The following is an 18,568-nucleotide window of genomic DNA, read 5'->3' on the forward strand; positions in this document are numbered from 1 at the left end:
CACCGAGCAGGGTTCCAGGACACCGCAGCAGGATGCCCGGGGAGGTGGTTGAGGCACCATCCCTGGGGGTGTTTAAAAGGGTTGTGGTGCTCGGGACTCGGTGATCTTCGTGGTCTTTTCCCACCGGAGCGATTCCGTGATTCCCCGCCGTGTCAGCGGTGAGGAGCGCCTCCTGCCTCGGGGTGGTCCTTCCCGCTGCAGGGAAAAGCGGGAATTATCCAGGCGACTTTAAATATACAACGGAAAACGCTTCCAGTACCGAGGCAGGCATCGGGATGAGCTGCGGACGTGATGGTCCTACCCTGGGGGGGTTTCCAGCCCCAGCGGGGTGTAAAAACCCTGCCCTGACCTCTGAGCCGATCCTGTTTTGAGCGGACTGACACGAGACTAAGGTCCCTGCCAGCCAGAAGTGCCCACAGGTTCTTTGAAAAGCTTCTAGATGTGGCAGAAGTTATTTAAACTCCTGACATAAACCTTGTTGCTAGGCAGGACTGCGTGACAGCACTTGAGATTCACTTGTGGTGATTCAAAAGGTCAGTGCAGGTTCTCTCTCAGTTCTGTAGCCCATGCACACTTTCAGTCCTGAGGAGAGTTTAACCCTTGGGAAGATGAGGATTAAAATGCCCACAGATGTTTGGAGTTGTTCATAGCTAGAGGCTGCAGAATCCTGTTCCTTCAGAGAAGTCTTGCTTCCTGTTCCCAATTAAGGGAAGTACAGCTGTCTTGCCCTGTGTAATTTTCATAAATCTGACATGAAATATAAGTGTGTTTTGTCTTAAACACATACTGCTTAAAAACAAATGCAGTATTGTTAGTTTTATTTAGAGTAGGTTATTACATGAACCTTGGCAAGCTGACAAATTAATCAGTGAGCTCTAAAGAGGAATCTAAATTCTAGTTTCACAGAATGATGGTACAAAATCTTGCTGTAGTGGATTACAAGGAACACTTTACTTGGAACACTTGTTCTTACATAGCAAACTCTGCAGGAGTGTTACCATGAGTTAAGCTCCCTAAGCTTGATGTACCCCCACTTAATCCCTCCCCAGTAGCCATTAGTCCTTTGGGGAACTCTCCTCCCTTGCTCTTGCCTCTTCAAGCCCCCTCAGGTGCCACCAGGCAAGAAGCTGCTCAGGCTGGAGCTGACCCCCAGTTCTGAGTGTGCTGCTGGTGAGCCAACCAGTACATGCATATCTGCTGAGCACATTGCAACAGGAGTCTGTGGTGCTGGGTTTCCCTCAGCGTGAGCACTAATTTGGATGCATCTCTTCAGCCTGCAAAACTATAAACCTAAAGCCTCAACATTTCTGTCAAGTGATGGCAGAATTTAGGGAGGGTGTGGCATTTGGGAGGGGAGATGTGGAGGTGCCCTGGAACTGCTCACACCTTGATTCCTTATGAAACTGGTTAAAAACTTCAGTTAGAATTTGAAGGTTTGTAACTGTGTAAAGCTATGTGTAATTGTACAGAACATTTTCCATTGTTTACACCAGCTTTCCTTGTCAATATATAAAGAATTACAATCTCAGTCCTTCCCTCATCCCATGCATGTCAGAGGAAGCCAGGACACACCACTTTCTCTTGTTTGGGTTCATACCTGTGATGTATTTCAGCCTGCATGCTGCCTTCAGTTGAAAGGAAGAGGGTGTTCAGAAATTGGCACCTTCTCCTGTTAGTGGTAATTCTGTTATTTCTGTGTCAGGTGTCCTGTGTCCATCACCAGAACAACTTCAGTCCCTCTACAGAGCAGACCGTCAAGAAGAGCTAAAAGCTTTAGAATAACTGTAAGTAACTTCACCTAAGCTGACAAAAAAAACCCCACAAACCTTTTTGCAAGAATCAGATTAGTGCTGCTGGTGGGTATTTGTAAGGTTTGCAGTTGCCTGATACCACTCCCTCAACCAAAGCATCAGAATCAAATGTGATGACTCTAACCTTGTGTCTCTAAACTTTTCTGTGCTGTGGTAAATAAGCTTTTAAGCATCTGTTTAATTTCATAAAGACACTGAGAGTTAAGTGTATATATAAGAGTTTCCAGGTTCAGAGTTCTAGGATGGAAAGGTACAAAGGTTTCCTGTTGATTTTTTTTAACCTGTTGAATTAATGCTGCTCTTCTCCCTCCCTCTGTCAAATATAACCTCATGTGTTTGTTGCTGGCACCCTTGATTTGCTGACCTGCTCTAAGACTTTGGGCTCCAATGACTCTTCCAGACACCTGCTATCAATCCAACTGTATTTGATCTTTGACATCCATTTTAAAAAGCAGAAAATACCAGAGGCAGAGAAATAATTTGTATTAATCCTAGCTTTACAGCCAAATAGTGTGCAATTTAAACTGGCAGATGCTACTGCAACAAAGCTCAAACTCTAACCAAGGCTGGCCCTTGTTGCTGTCTGGTACAGAGAGAAGTGTTGTTATTTCCAGTTTCCTTATCCACAGGTTTTCTTTCATTGTCTTGCCCCTTCCCGTTTGTGGGAGAAGAGCCATGAAGAACCGTTCCTCATCTCCCCCTTTGCACGTCCATGTGGATGAAAACACCCCTGTCCATGTCCATATTAAAAAGGGTCAGAAAACCACACCTGCAAAATGCCAGGTAGGAGTGGGTAGCTGGGTGTTTGTAAGGGCTACAGGAGAGGAAGGTGAATGGTCCTGGAAGCACCACAGGATCTTCAAGGTCTCTTTTACTGTTGTGTTAGAATGGTAAGGTTTGAATTAATATTCAGTGGTGAATTTTCAGTAACACATTTTCTATGTTTAAGATGATTTAAGTATGATATAGAAAATATATAGAATATAATTACTTTTCCTTTTCAGGTGGGTGATTCTTAGGAGTGTTGCTTTCTGTGTCATGTGCTTGGGGAAATTTTTTTTTCCTTTTATTTCCTGAATTTTTGTCCTGTTTTTTCTTTGGCATCATCCCTATTTTTTGTAGGAAAGGTTTGGAGAAAAGTAATATCTAGGCATTTCAAATGCCATCTTGATTGTATTAATGTAAATGTGTTTAGAAAAAAAAAGCCTGGATTCAAACCATGTTCTGGCATTAAAACACCTTCCCAGTCAGGTGAACTGTGCAACAATGAGGATCTCTTCCTGGCCTTATCCACAAGAGGCAGAAGGCAATACAGAAGCTGAGTTTTTATTTGTGTCCTCTTTTGTAGTTGGGATGTCTATCCAAAGTTGGCCTCAAAAGGTGGAGGAAGTTGCTAGCTCATTCTTCCTTATGTGCAGACATCCTGTTCTAAGTCCTCTGTTAATTTTGTGTTTGTTGCTAGTGGCAAATGTCATAATGAGGATAGGGCCTGACAGTGAAATCACTGACTCCTGTTAATTAATTGCTTGTAGGGATTATTTAGAATACCTCATTTTTCTTTAAGGTTAGAATTGTGCAAAAGCACTAACTTTCCTTCAGTTAGAGCACTTGGAGCTCAGTACAAATAAATGTGGATCTATTAGTTGTCTGCGAAGCAGGGAAAACACTTCAGAGGATTTTCATAACCAATCACACTGCTCTGCTCCCTTTTCTCTGATGGTGCTATTGTCAAATGCTCTAGCTGCTCTTCTGGATCTGGAACAGAGAAGGGGTCTCCCAGGTTGTTCCTTCTTCACATGAATGGGTTGTATTGCTGTGGTTTGGTGGTTTGTTTTTTTTTTGTATCTCCATACAGAGGAGACTTCCTTCCCCCCCTGCCTTCATCTCCCACCCTGGGTAAGGCTCATCACAGCACAAGAGCAGGTATCCCAGTGACATAACAGAGTTGTTACATGATAAACAAGAATAACTTACTACGTCTTGCCATGCTGTCAGCTGAACATGCAATGACCTTTCTCTCTCACTGGTGTTGCCCTCCTCTGGTGGCTGCTGGCTCAGCTGGTCTGTGGATCATGTGAAACGCGACGTGATATTTCTGTATGAAAGAGATTTCATTTGGTTTTGCAGCCCTGCAAATTGTAAATGGTTCTTTAAAAGTCTGTGATTTATTTTATTGTCTCTTTCTTTAGCAAAAGCACAAACAGAAGAATAAAGGGGATACTATAAACATCAGCCGAACTGCTCGAGTGAAAACTAAGGCCCCTTGGATACCCCCAGGGAAAACATCTGTCCGGGACTCCCCCTCCAAGTGGGAGGTATGGCTGATTTTTCCCCTTGAAAACAAACTTTCAGGTTTATCTCAAGTTGAAGAGACCAGTTGTACAGTGAGGGAGCTGGACTGGTCTTAAGGAAGGCTACTGTCACCTACCATCCATTTCAAGTGTTTTCTAGGAATCTTTTTCACTTTTTAATAGAGAAAAATTGGAAATCAATGAGCAGCCTATAGCTACATCGTGCCTTTCTGCCTCTAGAAGCCAGACATTTATTTACTATGGTTTACTAGTCCCCTTCAAGGTCTGATCTGGAGGCACAGTGACAGGCTGCTGGTCTTAGTCTCTTCTGAAGCACAGAGCATTTGTGTCATGTTGTGTAACATTTTTCTCTCTCATGGTTGATAACTTTGCCTTTTGTATCCCTGGCTTTTTCTAGATGGCAAATTGAATTTTAATTATTTTATTCCTTTTGTGTTCTAGCCTTTTTCTGTTCTTGACCTTTCCCTGATGATGAATGTTTACAAATGTGTTTTTCCTTACTGGCCTTATTGCGCTGATGCGACCTCATCACTATTCTAGGCAGAGTCAGGGGTTGGAATACTGTTTGTACTGGAATACTGTTAATTAAGTTATAATTTAAAACTAAAAAAATTATGCCTTTTCTTTCTGTTCTCCCAGGGGCCAACTCACCGCCTGGAAATCACACCTCCAGACTCAGACAAAATGCTGCGCCTGAGTGACCTCTCTACAGATGAGGAAGATGCTGTGTACAGCAAAATGAATGAATATGAGAAGAAGATAGATACCCTGATGAACGTGGTGGGATCGCTGAAGACTGAGGTGAAGAGCCAGTGTCAAGACCTGCTGGCTTAGGCTTTATAGCTGGTAGTTTGGCAAGAGGAGGCTGGGAGGCTCCCCAGGCTGTTGGTAGCTTGCTTAAAAAAATAAATGTCTGAGTTGTTTAGAAGAGCTGAACTATCCTAGTGAGATCTTAAGCCCTACTATAAAACCTTTAAAAACATTGTTCATTTAATAAGGTCTTGCTGTACTTCAGCTCCCAAATAATCTGTCTTCTTCAGAAACAATTTGGTTCAGTAGTTCAGCCCACCTCTGTGTTCTCTCTTCTTTCACATCTTCCACTCTTGTCGTGCTCTTAACTGCCAGATGAAATCCATGTGTCTTTTGTGAGGAGCAGGAGTCAGCTTCTGAGCCCCATTCAGCTCTGGAGTGGTCTGTCACACTTCCAGCAGTGACACTGAGCTGCCACAGAACCTCCAAGTAATCCTGACTGGGAGAATGGAAACAAAATGCCAAAGACTATTTAGAGTTCCCCTGGTTCCCTGGATCTTGCAAAGCAATAGTGGGGCAATAGGAGACATCTCCAGTATGTGAACTGCTCCTAGAGCCATCTTTGACCTCTATTGTGTGTCTCACGTGATGACAGTTTTTGCTTGTGTCTCCCTGTGTTTGTGGGGTGGGAGGCACTTCCAGGCAATAAATGAATTATGCCATTTGTGCACAGGAACAGCTTGGAATTATCTAGGGGAAAAAACAAACCAAACCCCAAACCCCATGATGCTTTGTTGTTTGGTGCAGTTGGTCCACGGGCTCAAGATGTGGGTTCTGTGGATCACTGTAAAAACACCTGTTTTGTCTTAAGTTCTATTTAAATCTCTTCATCAGGCCAAGCTGCAGAAGAAGGATGAGCAGCAGCGCATGGCGAAGCGTCTCCTTGAGGAGCAGAAAGAAGAACTGAATGAAGTCACACAAGAGCTGGTGGAGACAGAACATGAGAACACGCTGCTCAGGCGCAACCTGGAGCGCATAAAGGAGGAAAAAGATCTGACTATGTAAGAAGGCAGCAGTTCTCCGCTGTTACTGCAAGTTGTGGCATTTACAGAGCACCTGCTTCCTTTATCGGTGCCGTTATTTGAGGCTGTAGTTTGTACCCTGGGTTGCAGTGCTGCTGAAGAACTTATGTTCTTGGAATTTTTTTGTCACCCTTTAGAAGGGGAACTTGAAAGATCACTTGGAACTTAATACAGTGTATTCCCTTTTCAGAAATCTCTGTGAATACTGCTGACAACACAAGCTCTGGCTAAAAGCTTTGAGCTGTGTATCTTGGTGTGCTTTCTTGTTTCATGTTCAGCCATTTGGAATCTTATTTCTGGTGTGGCTTATCTGCCCAGGAGAAGCACAGCATTGTGGTTTGGGTTTGCAGTTTGTGCAGGCTTTGCTGTAAGCCTGGTTTATCCCCTCTACATTTTTGTTTTATGGCTGTGGTCCTAGCAAACTCCTAGTGTCTATTTACTGGGTTCTATCAGAACAGCTTCTGCACTGAAAGAGAGCAAATCTTTGTGTAGAGCTTTTATCCTCTGATTTGAGGGGGTTTATGAGTTCTCTCCAATCAACTGTATATGGATAGTGGCTGGTACAGCTGTCAAAGTCTCTTGTTTCTCTGATGGCTGAATTTTCATTACAGGCTAGAAAAAAAGTGCTTGCAGCATGAGAAGGAGTGTTTGATGTCCAAGCTGAGTGAGGCAGAAAGGGATGGAGCAGCAGCAGCCAGGCAGATCTATGTCCTGAAACATACAATAGAGAGACTCAACACGGTAAGTGTTGTCCTGGTTTTGTTCTTGCCTTTGCTGCCTTGTCCTGTTATGTCTGTCTTAAAAATGAATCGTTACAGTTGCTGATGCAGAAAAATGTAAGGGAAAGTGGAGGGATTGAATATGCTTAAAGTGTTTGTATCAGCTTGTATCATGCTTGTATCACCTTCATATGTTAATTTCATGTGAACAATTATTTTCTTGATTTTTCCTTTTGTTTTTCCTCTAGGAGAAGCACATGAGCAGCTCAGACATTAGTGCATTGACAAGACAAAAAGAGCTCCTGCTCCAGAAGTTGAGCACCTTTGAAGAAACCAACCGGACACTACGAGAGCTTCTCAGAGAGCAGCACAACCGGGAGGTGGGCAGGGCTGTGTGCTGGAGCTTGGATGGTTGCAGGAGGCTCTGTTGTCCTGTGGACTGAAAAGAAATTGGAGTTTGAGAGCTTCTTTTTCTTTTTCCCAGCCCTGCTGTTGTGTCATAAAGGATAGATATGTTTGTTTGTTTGTTTGTTTTTTATCCCTACCTACCTCATAGAGTAAGACTGACTCTTCTGCTGTGAAGATGCTGAAGCATCTCAGTCTTTGTATTAAAAGATACAGGCACTGCTGTGTTTTGCTGACATCTGGGTACAGCTGTGCCTGCTGATCAGGCTAGCTTGAAATGTTACTGCTACAGTTACATTGGACCTGATATGGCCTCAGCTAATGGGAGCCTAAGGACATTCAGAACTTTATTTTTGTAGCCTGTAGGAGCTGTAGAGAAACTGTAAAAAAACCTGTAAACAATTCTGTACTGCTTGTACAGAACAAACCTGTACTGCTTCTAAGACCAATACAGAAAAGGAATGGCTGTTCCTCCTGTAGTTGATACTCCACTTGAGCAAAAGCAGGCTGAAGGTAAGAGTTTTTTCAGCCACCAGTGAGGCTGGATAAAAGGACTGAGTTTTTCCACATGACTTTCCATGAATAGCAGGAGACTTCAGAAAGGTCTTAAATTGCCATCATGCTTTTTATTATAATCTTTGACTGAGAAGTGGAAAAACTTTCTGAGGTGGGCAATAAAATGTGAAATACTTAGCAAATTTGATGCTTCTGGATGTCTTCTGAGAATTGCTGCTGCAGCTGGGAGGACATGGTTGATTTGCCCAGTTTCATTTAAAGAATCTGTATAAAATTGACTTTTTAGTTAACAATTTTTTTTGCCTATTTCTTTTGTAGAAGAATGCTCAGAAGATACTGGAGCAGCAAGGAGCCCTGCTGAAAAGGCTGGCTGACTCAGATGCAGAGAAAGTGGTAAGCAAACCACAGTTTTGTATGTGTTATTTTTCCTTTTTTTTTTTTTTTTCTTGATAAGGCAGAGATCTCAAATGACAAGCTCTGTCTTGTATTCAGCCATCAAGTATTGCCCTAATGCCTTTTAGACCAATAGAAAGTATTTTGGCATTATTAGAGGTATTTGGCATTATTAGTGGTAATTAGAGCCACTACATTGCTCCTCTGATTAACAACCTGCATTTCAAAATGGATAGATCTTCATAGCCTTTGAAATAGGAGGGCTTAGAATTGGGACAGCACAACATAAACCTCTACATAAGAGCACCATTAGGATTTACAGTATTCAGCTATAAAGGGGAAGTTAAGCATGTTCTTATTATGTTTAAGCACAAATTATTCTGCTTGCATTTTCTTACAGTACTGAATGTGCAAAGCCAGAATTGTACTAAATGTTTCTTTAAAAAGAAAACTGAGGGTGGGAGAGAAAAAACATCTAGTGCCAAAATACCCCTGACTGTCACGACAGAAGACTTCCATTTGGAAATGATCTTATTATTTCTGTATGTTTATCAAGTTGTGCTTAGAGATAGAAAAGCACAAAGAGGATAAGTTTTCTGTGTCTGCTTCTGTCACTGAATGGCTGAGTGACCTGGTGCCTGTTTTTGTTCATTTTCTTATCTGAAAAATAAGAAAAGAGGACTTACATTTTGAGAGGTTCTAGATCTTTCTGAGATATAGGTAATGCTCTTTTTTGTCTGTGGAGTATATAGTCCTGTCAGGTCCTTGCTCTTGACTGGATATCCTATGCCCTGTTACAAATGTGTGTGAATCCCTTTTTGCTTGCTGCTTGAGGAGAGCACAGCCTGGTGTTGCAGGGCTGAAGATGCTGTTGCTGTGGACACCAGACAGAGTGCTCTGGATTAGAGGGTCTCGGGAGCGGCCAGTTACACCACTTTCCCCCCATCTGCCACCATAAATGTGTGTGTTACTTAACATGTGAGTGGTGTTTGTTTTCCCAGCAACTTCAGCTGAAACTTCGGTCGAGAGAAGAAGAAGTGGACAGTCTCACCATTCAGATAGAGGAAGAAAAGGTAGTTTCCTTCTTCTGTTTTTCCCTCCCTGCTCCACCTTCCAGTTCTGTAGAACCTCAGTCCAGAATATGGGTTTTTTATTTGAACAACAATTACTTTTTGAGGGATCAGATGACTGACTTGCTTATAAAATTAGACAGACACAGCTACCTGTTCCCACAGTGTTGTGGATTCAATTTTCTGCTAATGAAACATTAATTACAAAGATGAATAAGTCCTGTTCTCTGTGCTTGGAAATTGTCTTTCTGTTTAAAGTCCTTTTGGTTCCTGCAGCCAAATTTCAGGCTCTTCCTCTGTGTAGGAAGTAAAAAAGGAATGTAGTTGAAGAGATCAGATAGGAAGGATGTTTTGCCCTAGAACAAATCGGGCCAATAATTAACATCTGATGTAAAATAAATGGCTACCTACTCGTTGCCTGAGCACTGGAGCTGCGAAGGTCCGTCTGAGGGAGGTGGCTGGAGATCATTCAGTGAAGAAATGGGAAATTGCTGTATTTCAGGAAGTAGTCCTTCTTTTAGGTTGCTCAGGAAACAAGGTGCATGTCATGTTTGCTTCTATTTAGCGCCAGGCAAAGGCAGCGTCTGAACTCTCCAAGTCCATGGAGGCCGTGAGAGGCCGTTTACAAGCGCAGCTGCGACACAAAGAAGCAGAGAACAACCGTCTGAGTACACAGATACGGGTACATTTTCAGGGGTCTCTGGGGGTTGTCTTTTCTTCTGACTGACAAGGCAAGTAGCACTCACCAACTGTTGTTCTTCTGTGTCTGGCAGCCTGAAATACTGGCTGGTGATGTTTATGCTGCTAACACACACCACACGTTTCAAATGCAGTGCACGTTGTTATTGAAAAGGTGGCTTTGGTTTAGCAGATGGTAAACTATTTAACTTGCTTTCTACAATCAAGGCAGTTTGTAAACTATTTAACTTGCTTTCTGGCAAAATTGCTGTGCCATGAGTTCCTGTGTTTGATCACACTCATGCATGCTTCTACATACATGCTTTCTACAGTATGAATGAGGAAGAGAAGGTTCTGGTTTATCTTGTTCAAAGTCTTATGTTTAACATACTGTTGATGTTGGGATGAACATTTGTTATGTTAATGGTTTAGAAGAGCTTTAATTCTGTTAAGCTACATGGCTGCATAAAGCAACATTATTACATGTGAGCATTTCAATTAATAAAGGGGATGTTCTTAAGTAGGCCAAAAGACTGGTAGACCAATGTTTTATCTTGGTCAGGAGAGAAAATCAGTGTACTAGAGAGCAGCTTATGAAAGCAGAAAATAAGACTTTTGGAAGGAAAGGAAGACTTATCATTGTGTGGGTGAAACACAAGTACCTTCAGGCTGGTGGTTGGGGGTTTATGCCCAACTCTCTCCACTGTTTCTAGGAAATTTGTTGCTGCTTGGGGTATGCAGCTGTAAGGATGTTATTCCATGTGGTGTGTTTTCTACCCCCTCTGCAGAATCTGGAGCAGAGCGAAGCTCAGCATAAGACAGAGATGGAACAGGCCCTGGAACAACTGAAAGAACTAAAGCAGAAGTCAGACTGGGATAAAGATGCTCTGAGGAAAACCATCCGTGCCCAGAAAGATCGGGCAGAGCGGAGTGAAGAGTATGCAGAGGGACTGAAAGTCCAGCTAGCAGAAAAGGTACCTGATCATACAGGCAGAGAGACCTCATTTCACATCATGCATCTAAATCTTTGATTTCTGCTAGCAGCCCTGGTGAGACTCTCTGCTTTCAGCTAATGAGATTTATTTTGGTCTTGAAGCCTTGGCCCATTTGTGCTAAGTTTAGAACAAATCCAGTTCTTTCAGCTGTCGCTGTATTCGCTGCGTGTCCTTAACTCAGGACGTGCAATAACTTAGATCATACTATAAACTAGCAGGTCTGACTTTTCACCTGGCTCTACAGAACCACCTGAGGGTTGACAAAAGCCAGTGAAATCAACCCTTGTGGTTTTGGCTGGATTGAGTTAGTTGTTCATCGAGAAACTAGTCACAGCAGAGAAGTACAAAGACTTAGAGGTAAATTGGAATTTCCTGATCAAAAATGGCTGAAGGATATAAATAAAAAATCGAAAAGGTAGAGCTAAAACAAGTCAGAAGGTAACATGGATTTTATGGTACTTGATTTTTTTTCTTTCTTGTTTTTAGAATTGCAGGGACCAGAGCTACTAGTAGAATCTTAGCCATGCTTTGTATTTCTGCTAGTTCATCCTGCCTTCAGAGAGAATTCCTTTTTCACTGCTGTCGTGTCAGTTGGGTGACAGTAGTGCTGGAGAACACATCTCTGAAGGATTGGGGAGAATAAAAAGACTTATCCTCTAGATTTTAAAAGTCTTAGTGAAGCCTCTGCACATACCATGCTTACCCGTATCAGTACTTCTGCATTTTGTCTGCATATCCCATGTCCAGTTTGTCACTCTTTCTCCTGTACTTCTTTGGTTTGACAGGACAACTACATTGCTGATGCTCTGTCTACTCTGGAGTCCTGGAGGAGCCGCTACAACAAAGTAGTCAAGGACAAGAATGACCTTGAGCGGGAGATCGTTACCCTGAACAGGTAGAAATACAGTCAGTGGAGGAACAAGCATGAGTGCTGATGAGTTCCAAGTTCAAGGATAATTTCATTGAATAATTTTGTTAAAATGAATAATTTAATTACATAATTTTTATAAATTTAATAGTTTAATTGCATTGCCTGTAAATAACCAAGCACAACCAGCACTACCTAAGGGCTAGAGCAGAGTTCAGAGAGATGGAGAGAGAGATGTGGCTTCTACTGCTGACTTGCCATAGCAGAGGAACGTGTTTAAGGATTTACTGACCCTTAAAACTTTGTTCCTTTGCCATTTTGTAATATTTTGTAGGAATTAAGGTTATCTTTCTTTTGAGATCTGCTTGAGATGTTTGGAAGGGACTAGAAGAGGTAGGCAGTATAGTTTGTGCCAATCTTGTTTTGAAGCTAAAGAAACGTGTTAGTGTCATTGCAATACAGTTGTTGCTGCAGGAAAAAGGAGATAGGTACAAGATGAGAAGTACCTCTTTTACCCTTTGTATCTTGAAGACAACACATCTGAACTCCAGGGGAAGAACTGGAGTTTATTTCCAGTAGACTAAGGAGATGAAGGCAGTAGAACAGTGTAACAAATAGGTGTGCATACATGACTGGAGGAGGAGGATTAAAAGATGGGGAAAACCCATGTTTCTGAAGCTGATTTTCAATGGGTAGGAGTTTTCAGTCTTGTTCTTTCTTGTCACTTAAGGATTAACTTCCTTTCTGTGTGGCAGCCGTGTTGCAGAGCTGCTGGAACAGCAGACAGCCCTGGAGGCCAAGATGCGGGAGGACAGAGAGGCTTTGGTGGGTGAATTGCACCGACACAACGCAGAGGCTGCTGCCTTGAAGATGGAGAATGAGAAGCTCAAGGTCAGTGGTTCTAGGGGATTGAAGCTGAAATCCTTGGGGAGAAGAAAGGAGAAATTTTAACAAGTTTGGCCTCTGAGAACAGAGTTGAATTACACCCATTGCTTCCAGTTGGTTTCAAACCAGTTTGATCATAATCTGACAGGACAAGTACACTCAGAAGAGACAAAGAAAGGATGTGAGTGCTATAGGAGGACTGCTTTCTTCCATGTTTTGGCTAGGAGTGTCTTCAGTCCAAGTGCTGTTTATTCCAGCTGCTGGGATCTTACATCTTGTCCTTACATCTTCATACTGCTGGCCACAGAACAAACACCTGTAGCTCATGCAGAGAGAATGGCAATCTCCAGAATGAAAAAAAAAAAAAAAAAAAAGCCTGGCATATTTCTTCTGTAGTCTCTTGGTGATCCTGTAGGTGACCTACATTGTTTTCTTCTTCAAAAGCTAGGCAATGATCCAAATATGGAGTGGTCCTAATCTAGGTAGCACAGCCCGTTGGGGCAAGTGGAAAGGCCAGGAATACATCTCAAACCTCTGTGCTCTGCTGGTATAAATTGGGCAATCCACTGAAGTCTGGTAAGGTTTGACAGCTTACACTAACAGAAGTATGTTTTTTCAGTCTAGCAGAGTCAGAGAGCTGGCATGGTGGTTACTTCCAAGCACTTCAGGGAAGATGTTTTCTTTTTTCAGGCTGGTGTGGTCTCAATGGAGGAAAAGCTGAACCAAGCACAGGTGGAAGTGCAGCAGCTCAGGTGCTCTGTCAGGAACTATGAAGGGTTGATTGAAAACTACAAGTCCCAGGTAGGAATCTTATCAAAACCTTCAGCCCTTGCACAAACACATTTTCTTCCATGACTTTTTTGGCTTATTCTGTAATGCCTTAACCCTTTGTTTTTGGAGGTTGTTCTGTTTCATATGGTTTTGTTTGTTTTGTCTCTACTGGCTTGGCTTTATCTCAAATGGCATCATTCTCACTGCACGTGCTGGGTGCCAAGGTGTGGCAGACTTGCCTTTTCTCATTGTGCTGCCAATTTGGTGGTTAGGAAGAGCTGACCTCCACAGCAGAGATCTTGATTTTAGTTAATTTAGTAACTTTTAGTTACTTTTTAGTTCCACTGCAGATTCGTTGAAAACTGTATATAGCAAAGTATGTGCTTATTTTGTTCTTCCAGGTGGTGAAGATCCGAACGGAAGCAGATGATATGGCAGCAAAATTGGAGAAGTGTGATAAAGAGAAAAAGATATTAAAGGATGAAATGGAAAAGGAGATGGAACTGGTAACTATTCCTCAAAAGACTGACGTGTTGTAGATGCTCATGGTGATTAATGGTCTAAATGCAGTGAAAAATGGCTGTGAGTAGGAAATGAAAGGCTTGTCTGAGTTTGCCTTTTCCATTATTTTTTCTCAGGATTTGTTCGTTCTGCAAAATTTATCAAACACTTGGCAGCTTCTTTTTGACTATGTGGTGTTCTTCAGAGGTGTTGAAATTGCTTAGTGTGTCCTTTGCTGCAGAAATAGTGGTTTAGAACAGTGAACTGTGCAGGTTACACCATTTTCTGATGTGGAGCAGCTGTCCTCAGAAAAGAGCAAGCTCCTAATGCAATTGAAGCCCAAGATCCAGAATACTGACACATTCTCACTCCACAGGGAATGCCAAATCCTAAGAGCAAGCTTTGAACTTTAGCTTTGAAACTTAGCTTTGAACTCCAACCATGTCCACACATCCACACAGTGTCATTGTGGTTGCAGACTATCAAAGTTTAATGGAGGTTTAGGAGACTTTTGCTCTACAGTATGAACGTTTGAAAGTTCCTTATGTTCTCTTCTTTGACCATAGGCACGTAAGCAGTTCCAGAGCAAGCTTGCTGAGCTGGAAAAGCTTCCTGAGATTCTAAAGTTCACAGAGACAAGGCTGGCAGAATGTCAGGACAGGCTTCAGAATTATGAGAAGAACAATGTGGACCTGTCTGTCATGATTGGAGATCTTCGTCAGCGGGTAAGGGACTGGCAGAAACTACCTGCAGCACTGCACTCCACAAGTCTGGGACCAAGCTGAATTTCTAATCACAGGAAGGTTCAAACTTCGTCTCTGTTCTCATCTCTTTTTGAAAAGATTAAACGTGCACTGCAAAATAAAGGTGTGTGCCATGTCTCTGTGCAAGAAGTTAGTGGCTTAGCTGGTAGTGTTCCTTTCTCCTGGCAACGTTTCTCGTCTCTTGGTGCAGAACCCTCTTGGGACTTGAATAGCAGCAGTGACAACACTTGCTAATGCCAACATTTGCTTCTGTTGCTTCCATCATCCTGTCAGCTTTCCCTCCTGTGGTTCTCTGCTGACAGTACTGTCCCAACCTTGTTTTCTCACCCTGATTTCAAGTTGTTTTCCCAGTCCTTGTTTTTTGTCCCCAGGAGGACTGCGTTGCTATGGCAGGACAATTATAGACAGGCATGACTGCTACAACCATGCCTCAAGACACAGCAAATGATCTTGCAGTCTGGCTGCTTTGCCCTGGCTTGGAATTATAACCCTTCCTGGTATTTTGGGCTCTGATGGCTTTGTGGGCTGCTCTCATGTGTGTGGCTGCTTGTAATGTGTGTGCTTGGCTGTGCTTACACTCTGCATGCAGGCATTTACAGACCCAGCTTTTCATTTCTCATGTTTTTCCATACATTAAATTGGAAGCACCAGCAAAATGGATATTTAGTGCTTTGCTTTGCTGTCCACTGAACCTTTTCTGGGATGCTCCAGAAATTGAGTATGTTGCTTTTGGGAGAGCTGCCCACATTTTTAGGTCATTGGTTGTGTGCATAGTGAATACTCTGTAATTACTTACTGTAATTTTTAGATTGAGCTCCAGGGGGACAAAATGGAGATGACAAGAGAGAGGTATCAGTCTGCCCAGGAGGAGAAAAAGCAGCTCACCTTGAAAGTGGAGGAGCTAGAAAGGTTAGAAATATTAGGCTCTTTTGCTCTCTTAACCTTCCATTTCCATCCTCTTCCCATTGTTTTTTTTCAGGAGATTGAAACAGCTTCAGTCTTGTTCCAGTCCCCAGTGTGCTTCCAGAACTCTGTGCATTTGCTTATCTCACAAGGATCTGTAACCAGTAGCTGTCCACTGGAGAGAGTTATAGTTTTTTGCAGCACCTTTTATGGATGTTTTTAGAAAGGGTGATGACTTAACACAGCAGATAAACCAGCTTCCTGGCCAGTCTAGCCTGACAATTTTGAAGTTACAGAATGTTAGTGTTTTTACCCATGTTTATAAATTCCTTGTAGTGACAATGTCTGGGAGAATGCAGGTATGTGAATACTCTGTATGTCTTTCCATCTTTGTCATTTGAGAAATGGAGAAGTGTTTCTAGGGGGTTTCACCTTTCAAGGAGGAATAGAATCTATTCCCAGACTGGTCAGGAGCTGACGAAAAGGCAGACTGAAACACACTCCATTTAAAATGAATAGGTTTCCTTCCCTTATTGTCTTCACCTAGAAAACTAGAGACCACAAGTGCCCAGAACATAGAATTCCTGCAGGTGATAGCAAAACGTGAGGAGTCCATCCACCAGTGCCAGCTGCGGTTGGAGGAGAAGACCCGTGAATGCAGCTCCTTGGCAAGGCAGTTGGAGATGGCCATTGAGGATGCCAAAAGACAAGTAAGTAGTTGCTTGTGTTTGGGAATTTCCCCAAAACACAATTTTCAAGGGCAGGTTGGATGGGGCTTTGTGCAGCCTGGTCTGGTGGGAGGTGTCCCCGCTCACAGCAGGGAGGTTGGAACCTGATGGTCTTTAAGGTCCCTTCCAACCTTCACCATTCTAAGATTCTAAGACTGAGCTGCTGCTTATGTATGAGAATGTGTCCAGTTAAACTTGAGAGGGCTTTTGTGGGCAGTTGGGGTAGGGGAAAAAAATAATTCTTCCATAGACAACCCTTTAACAAAGTTGTTGTTCTGTTGTTACATGTAGGTGGAACAAACTCGAGAACGAGCAACATCTAGAGAGAGGGCAGCCCAGTCCAAGATGCTGGATTTGGAGACCCAGCTGAGCAGGAATAAAACAGAGCTGAACCAATTGCGTCGGAGCAAGGACGATGTGAGTGACTTGCAAGGGATTCTCTTGCTGTGCTGCTGGTGTCCTGGGAGCAACTGGGAGCCAGAAACCCAAGGTCCTATGGATTGCTGCAAAAACCATGCAGAGCTGTATCTGACTGTGACGTGCTGCCCATGACAGATGTGTGACATGCCATGTCTGTTCTGTCAGTAATTCAGGAATGCAGACTCTCATGTGCTGCTTGCTTACAGCTCTGACCTTATGTATGTGTAATGAAAGAGTCAGATCTTTCTTACCTGCAAATGAGATTTGCAGCAGATGCCATGGACAGATTTCATCTTCATTTACTGTGGTTATCTGAGAGAAAGTGCAGCTTCTAGAGGGAAGGATTTCTTCTAGAAGAAAGAAGGGGAATCTTCCATAATGTCCTATTTACCCTGCTTGCTTGCTTGAGTTCTACTTGGAATTAGGTTGGCACATGGATCAGGTCAAGCTGCTTTGCAGAAAGTGTTGAATTCCCCACAACCAGAGCTAGTCAGTTTTAAAAGCCCAATTGATGAGCTGTCTCCTCCTGGTTTTATCAGCGGGTTGGAGTGGGAGCTGAGCAGAACAAACTTTAACTATCACAGCACCGTCTGTGCTAATGCCATCCACTGCTGTGCTGGTTCTTGCTGCCCTCAGCACTTTGGGGAGCAGCTCAGCAGGAACAGGATGGATTTTGCTGTCCTTCAGCTGGTCTTTTCTGCTTCCTCCTGTAGGCAGAGCGCCAGTATGAAAGTCGCCTTCAGGATCTGAAGGATCGGTTGGAGCAGTCGGAGAGCACCAACCGCAGCATGCAGAACTATGTCCAGTTCCTCAAGTCTTCCTATGCCAACGTTTTTGGAGAAAGTGCCTTGCTGGGCTCCCCCAGCCACTCTCGTTCTCCTCCATGAGGACAAAGCTCTCCCTGCACCTCTAAGCACAAAAGGAGCCCTATTTCAAAGCCATACATTGTGTAGAAAATAGGTCGGCATTTCAGGGTCTTTTTTCCTTGCAGCTTGAGACAATAACATCCCAAACATCCCAGCAGAAACAGTTTGGTGCTGGAGGTGGGTGTTACACCATAAACTGTGCTGCAGAACCAGGTGGTTTTGCAGGTGATGGAAAAGGTCCTTTTCATCCTGTACTGTGGAGATCATGTGGGGTTTTTTATCTGTGGTTTTTAAATATTATTTTTTTAAAACTCTTGAAGCCTGTATTGATACATTGAATGATAGGATTGTGGGAGGTCATTTGGATAATAATTCCATTAATTAAGAAGTAACTTAAGTGCCTGGGCTCCACACTTAAAAGACATTATGTCCTGAACAACCACAGTGTTTGGAAACAGTTTTATATCACAAATAATGTTGGGGGTTTTTTACTTGATTCTTACATTCTCTGATCCTCACCTTTTTTTGTCTAAGTGTGATGCTAATGTTGCTTTACTCCTCTCACCCTGATTTCCTGATCCTGAATATCCCCAGGACTGAGCCAAAACCATGTGAATTCAAAGGGAAGATTGCAGTGTAACCTCAGTGGATTTTCAGGTGGGGTCTTGGTGTCTTGAGCCAATTAAAGAACAGGTATGAATACTTATTTTCATCAAACCAGCCAGCACCTTCTGGGAAATCAGGTCTCCAATATGTTGAGTCCCTAAATCTCATGCACTCTCCAGTGCCCTCTTCTTTCCAGTAAATGGTTTTTATGGGTGCAAAACTAAACATTGTTTTTATATTTCTCTTTATATCCAATTTTTGTGCAGTATGGTTATGGGGCAGAATTTGTCATAAAGCTTTTCTAAGTTAATTGTTTTTTAAGAGTTTTGTAATTGTGTGTGTGTGTGTTTAACACTTTAAAAATCCTAAAGGTGCTATGGTAAAACATCAATAAAATACATTTCAATTGGTTATGTTGGGGATTTTCTCTCCTGCGTCCAGGGCGTTTTGATCCTTTTGGAAAAACAGCCACAGCCAGGGCTGTTGGTGCAGGCTGGGGTCAATGCTGCAGTGCAGGCTGGCCTC

The 18,568-nt window shown here is 42.9% G+C and overlaps 1 protein-coding gene across 5 annotated transcripts; it reads left to right on the top strand.

The window, feature by feature from the left end:
• The first annotated feature begins 1,701 nt into the window (after positions 1–1,701).
• ODF2 (outer dense fiber of sperm tails 2) lies at positions 1,702–18,454 on the top strand. Of its 5 annotated transcripts, none has more exons than XM_051636575.1 (20): positions 1,702–1,784; positions 2,441–2,594; positions 4,001–4,126; positions 4,763–4,924; positions 5,768–5,934; positions 6,567–6,696; positions 6,923–7,054; positions 7,914–7,988; positions 8,990–9,061; positions 9,624–9,740; positions 10,525–10,710; positions 11,517–11,626; positions 12,355–12,490; positions 13,175–13,285; positions 13,657–13,761; positions 14,323–14,481; positions 15,329–15,429; positions 15,971–16,133; positions 16,443–16,568; positions 17,285–18,454. In XM_051636575.1, the coding sequence occupies exons 2-20, from the start codon at positions 2,487–2,489 to the stop codon at positions 17,456–17,458; spliced, it is 2,460 nt and encodes an 819-aa protein (XP_051492535.1). In that variant the 5' UTR covers positions 1,702–1,784; positions 2,441–2,486; the 3' UTR covers positions 17,459–18,454. The 5 variants fall into 5 exon arrangements, with proteins under 5 accessions (XP_051492535.1, XP_051492533.1, XP_051492537.1 ...); XM_051636574.1 differs by lacking the exon at positions 1,702–1,784 and adding an exon at positions 3,870–3,908 and having other exon boundaries at positions 2,503–3,734; XM_051636573.1 differs by having other exon boundaries at positions 1,705–2,594.
• Positions 18,455–18,568: the final 114 nt, after the last annotated feature.

Source organism: Apus apus, chromosome 19, assembly GCF_020740795.1.
Source record: "Apus apus isolate bApuApu2 chromosome 19, bApuApu2.pri.cur, whole genome shotgun sequence".
In the NCBI taxonomy this organism is placed as follows: Eukaryota; Metazoa; Chordata; class Aves; order Apodiformes; family Apodidae; genus Apus; species Apus apus.

Excerpts from the sequence above, each read along its gene's own strand:
- ODF2 (XM_051636573.1), top strand. The coding sequence starts at position 2,343 with ATGCTACTGCAACAAAGCTCAAACTCTAACCAAGGCTGGCCCTTGTTG. Across the intron at positions 4,925-5,767 it reads TGGGATCGCTGAAGACTGAG|GCCAAGCTGCAGAAGAAGGA; the intron begins GTGAAGAGCCAG and ends TCTCTTCATCAG. Across the intron at positions 13,286-13,656 it reads TTGAAAACTACAAGTCCCAG|GTGGTGAAGATCCGAACGGA; the intron begins GTAGGAATCTTA and ends TTGTTCTTCCAG.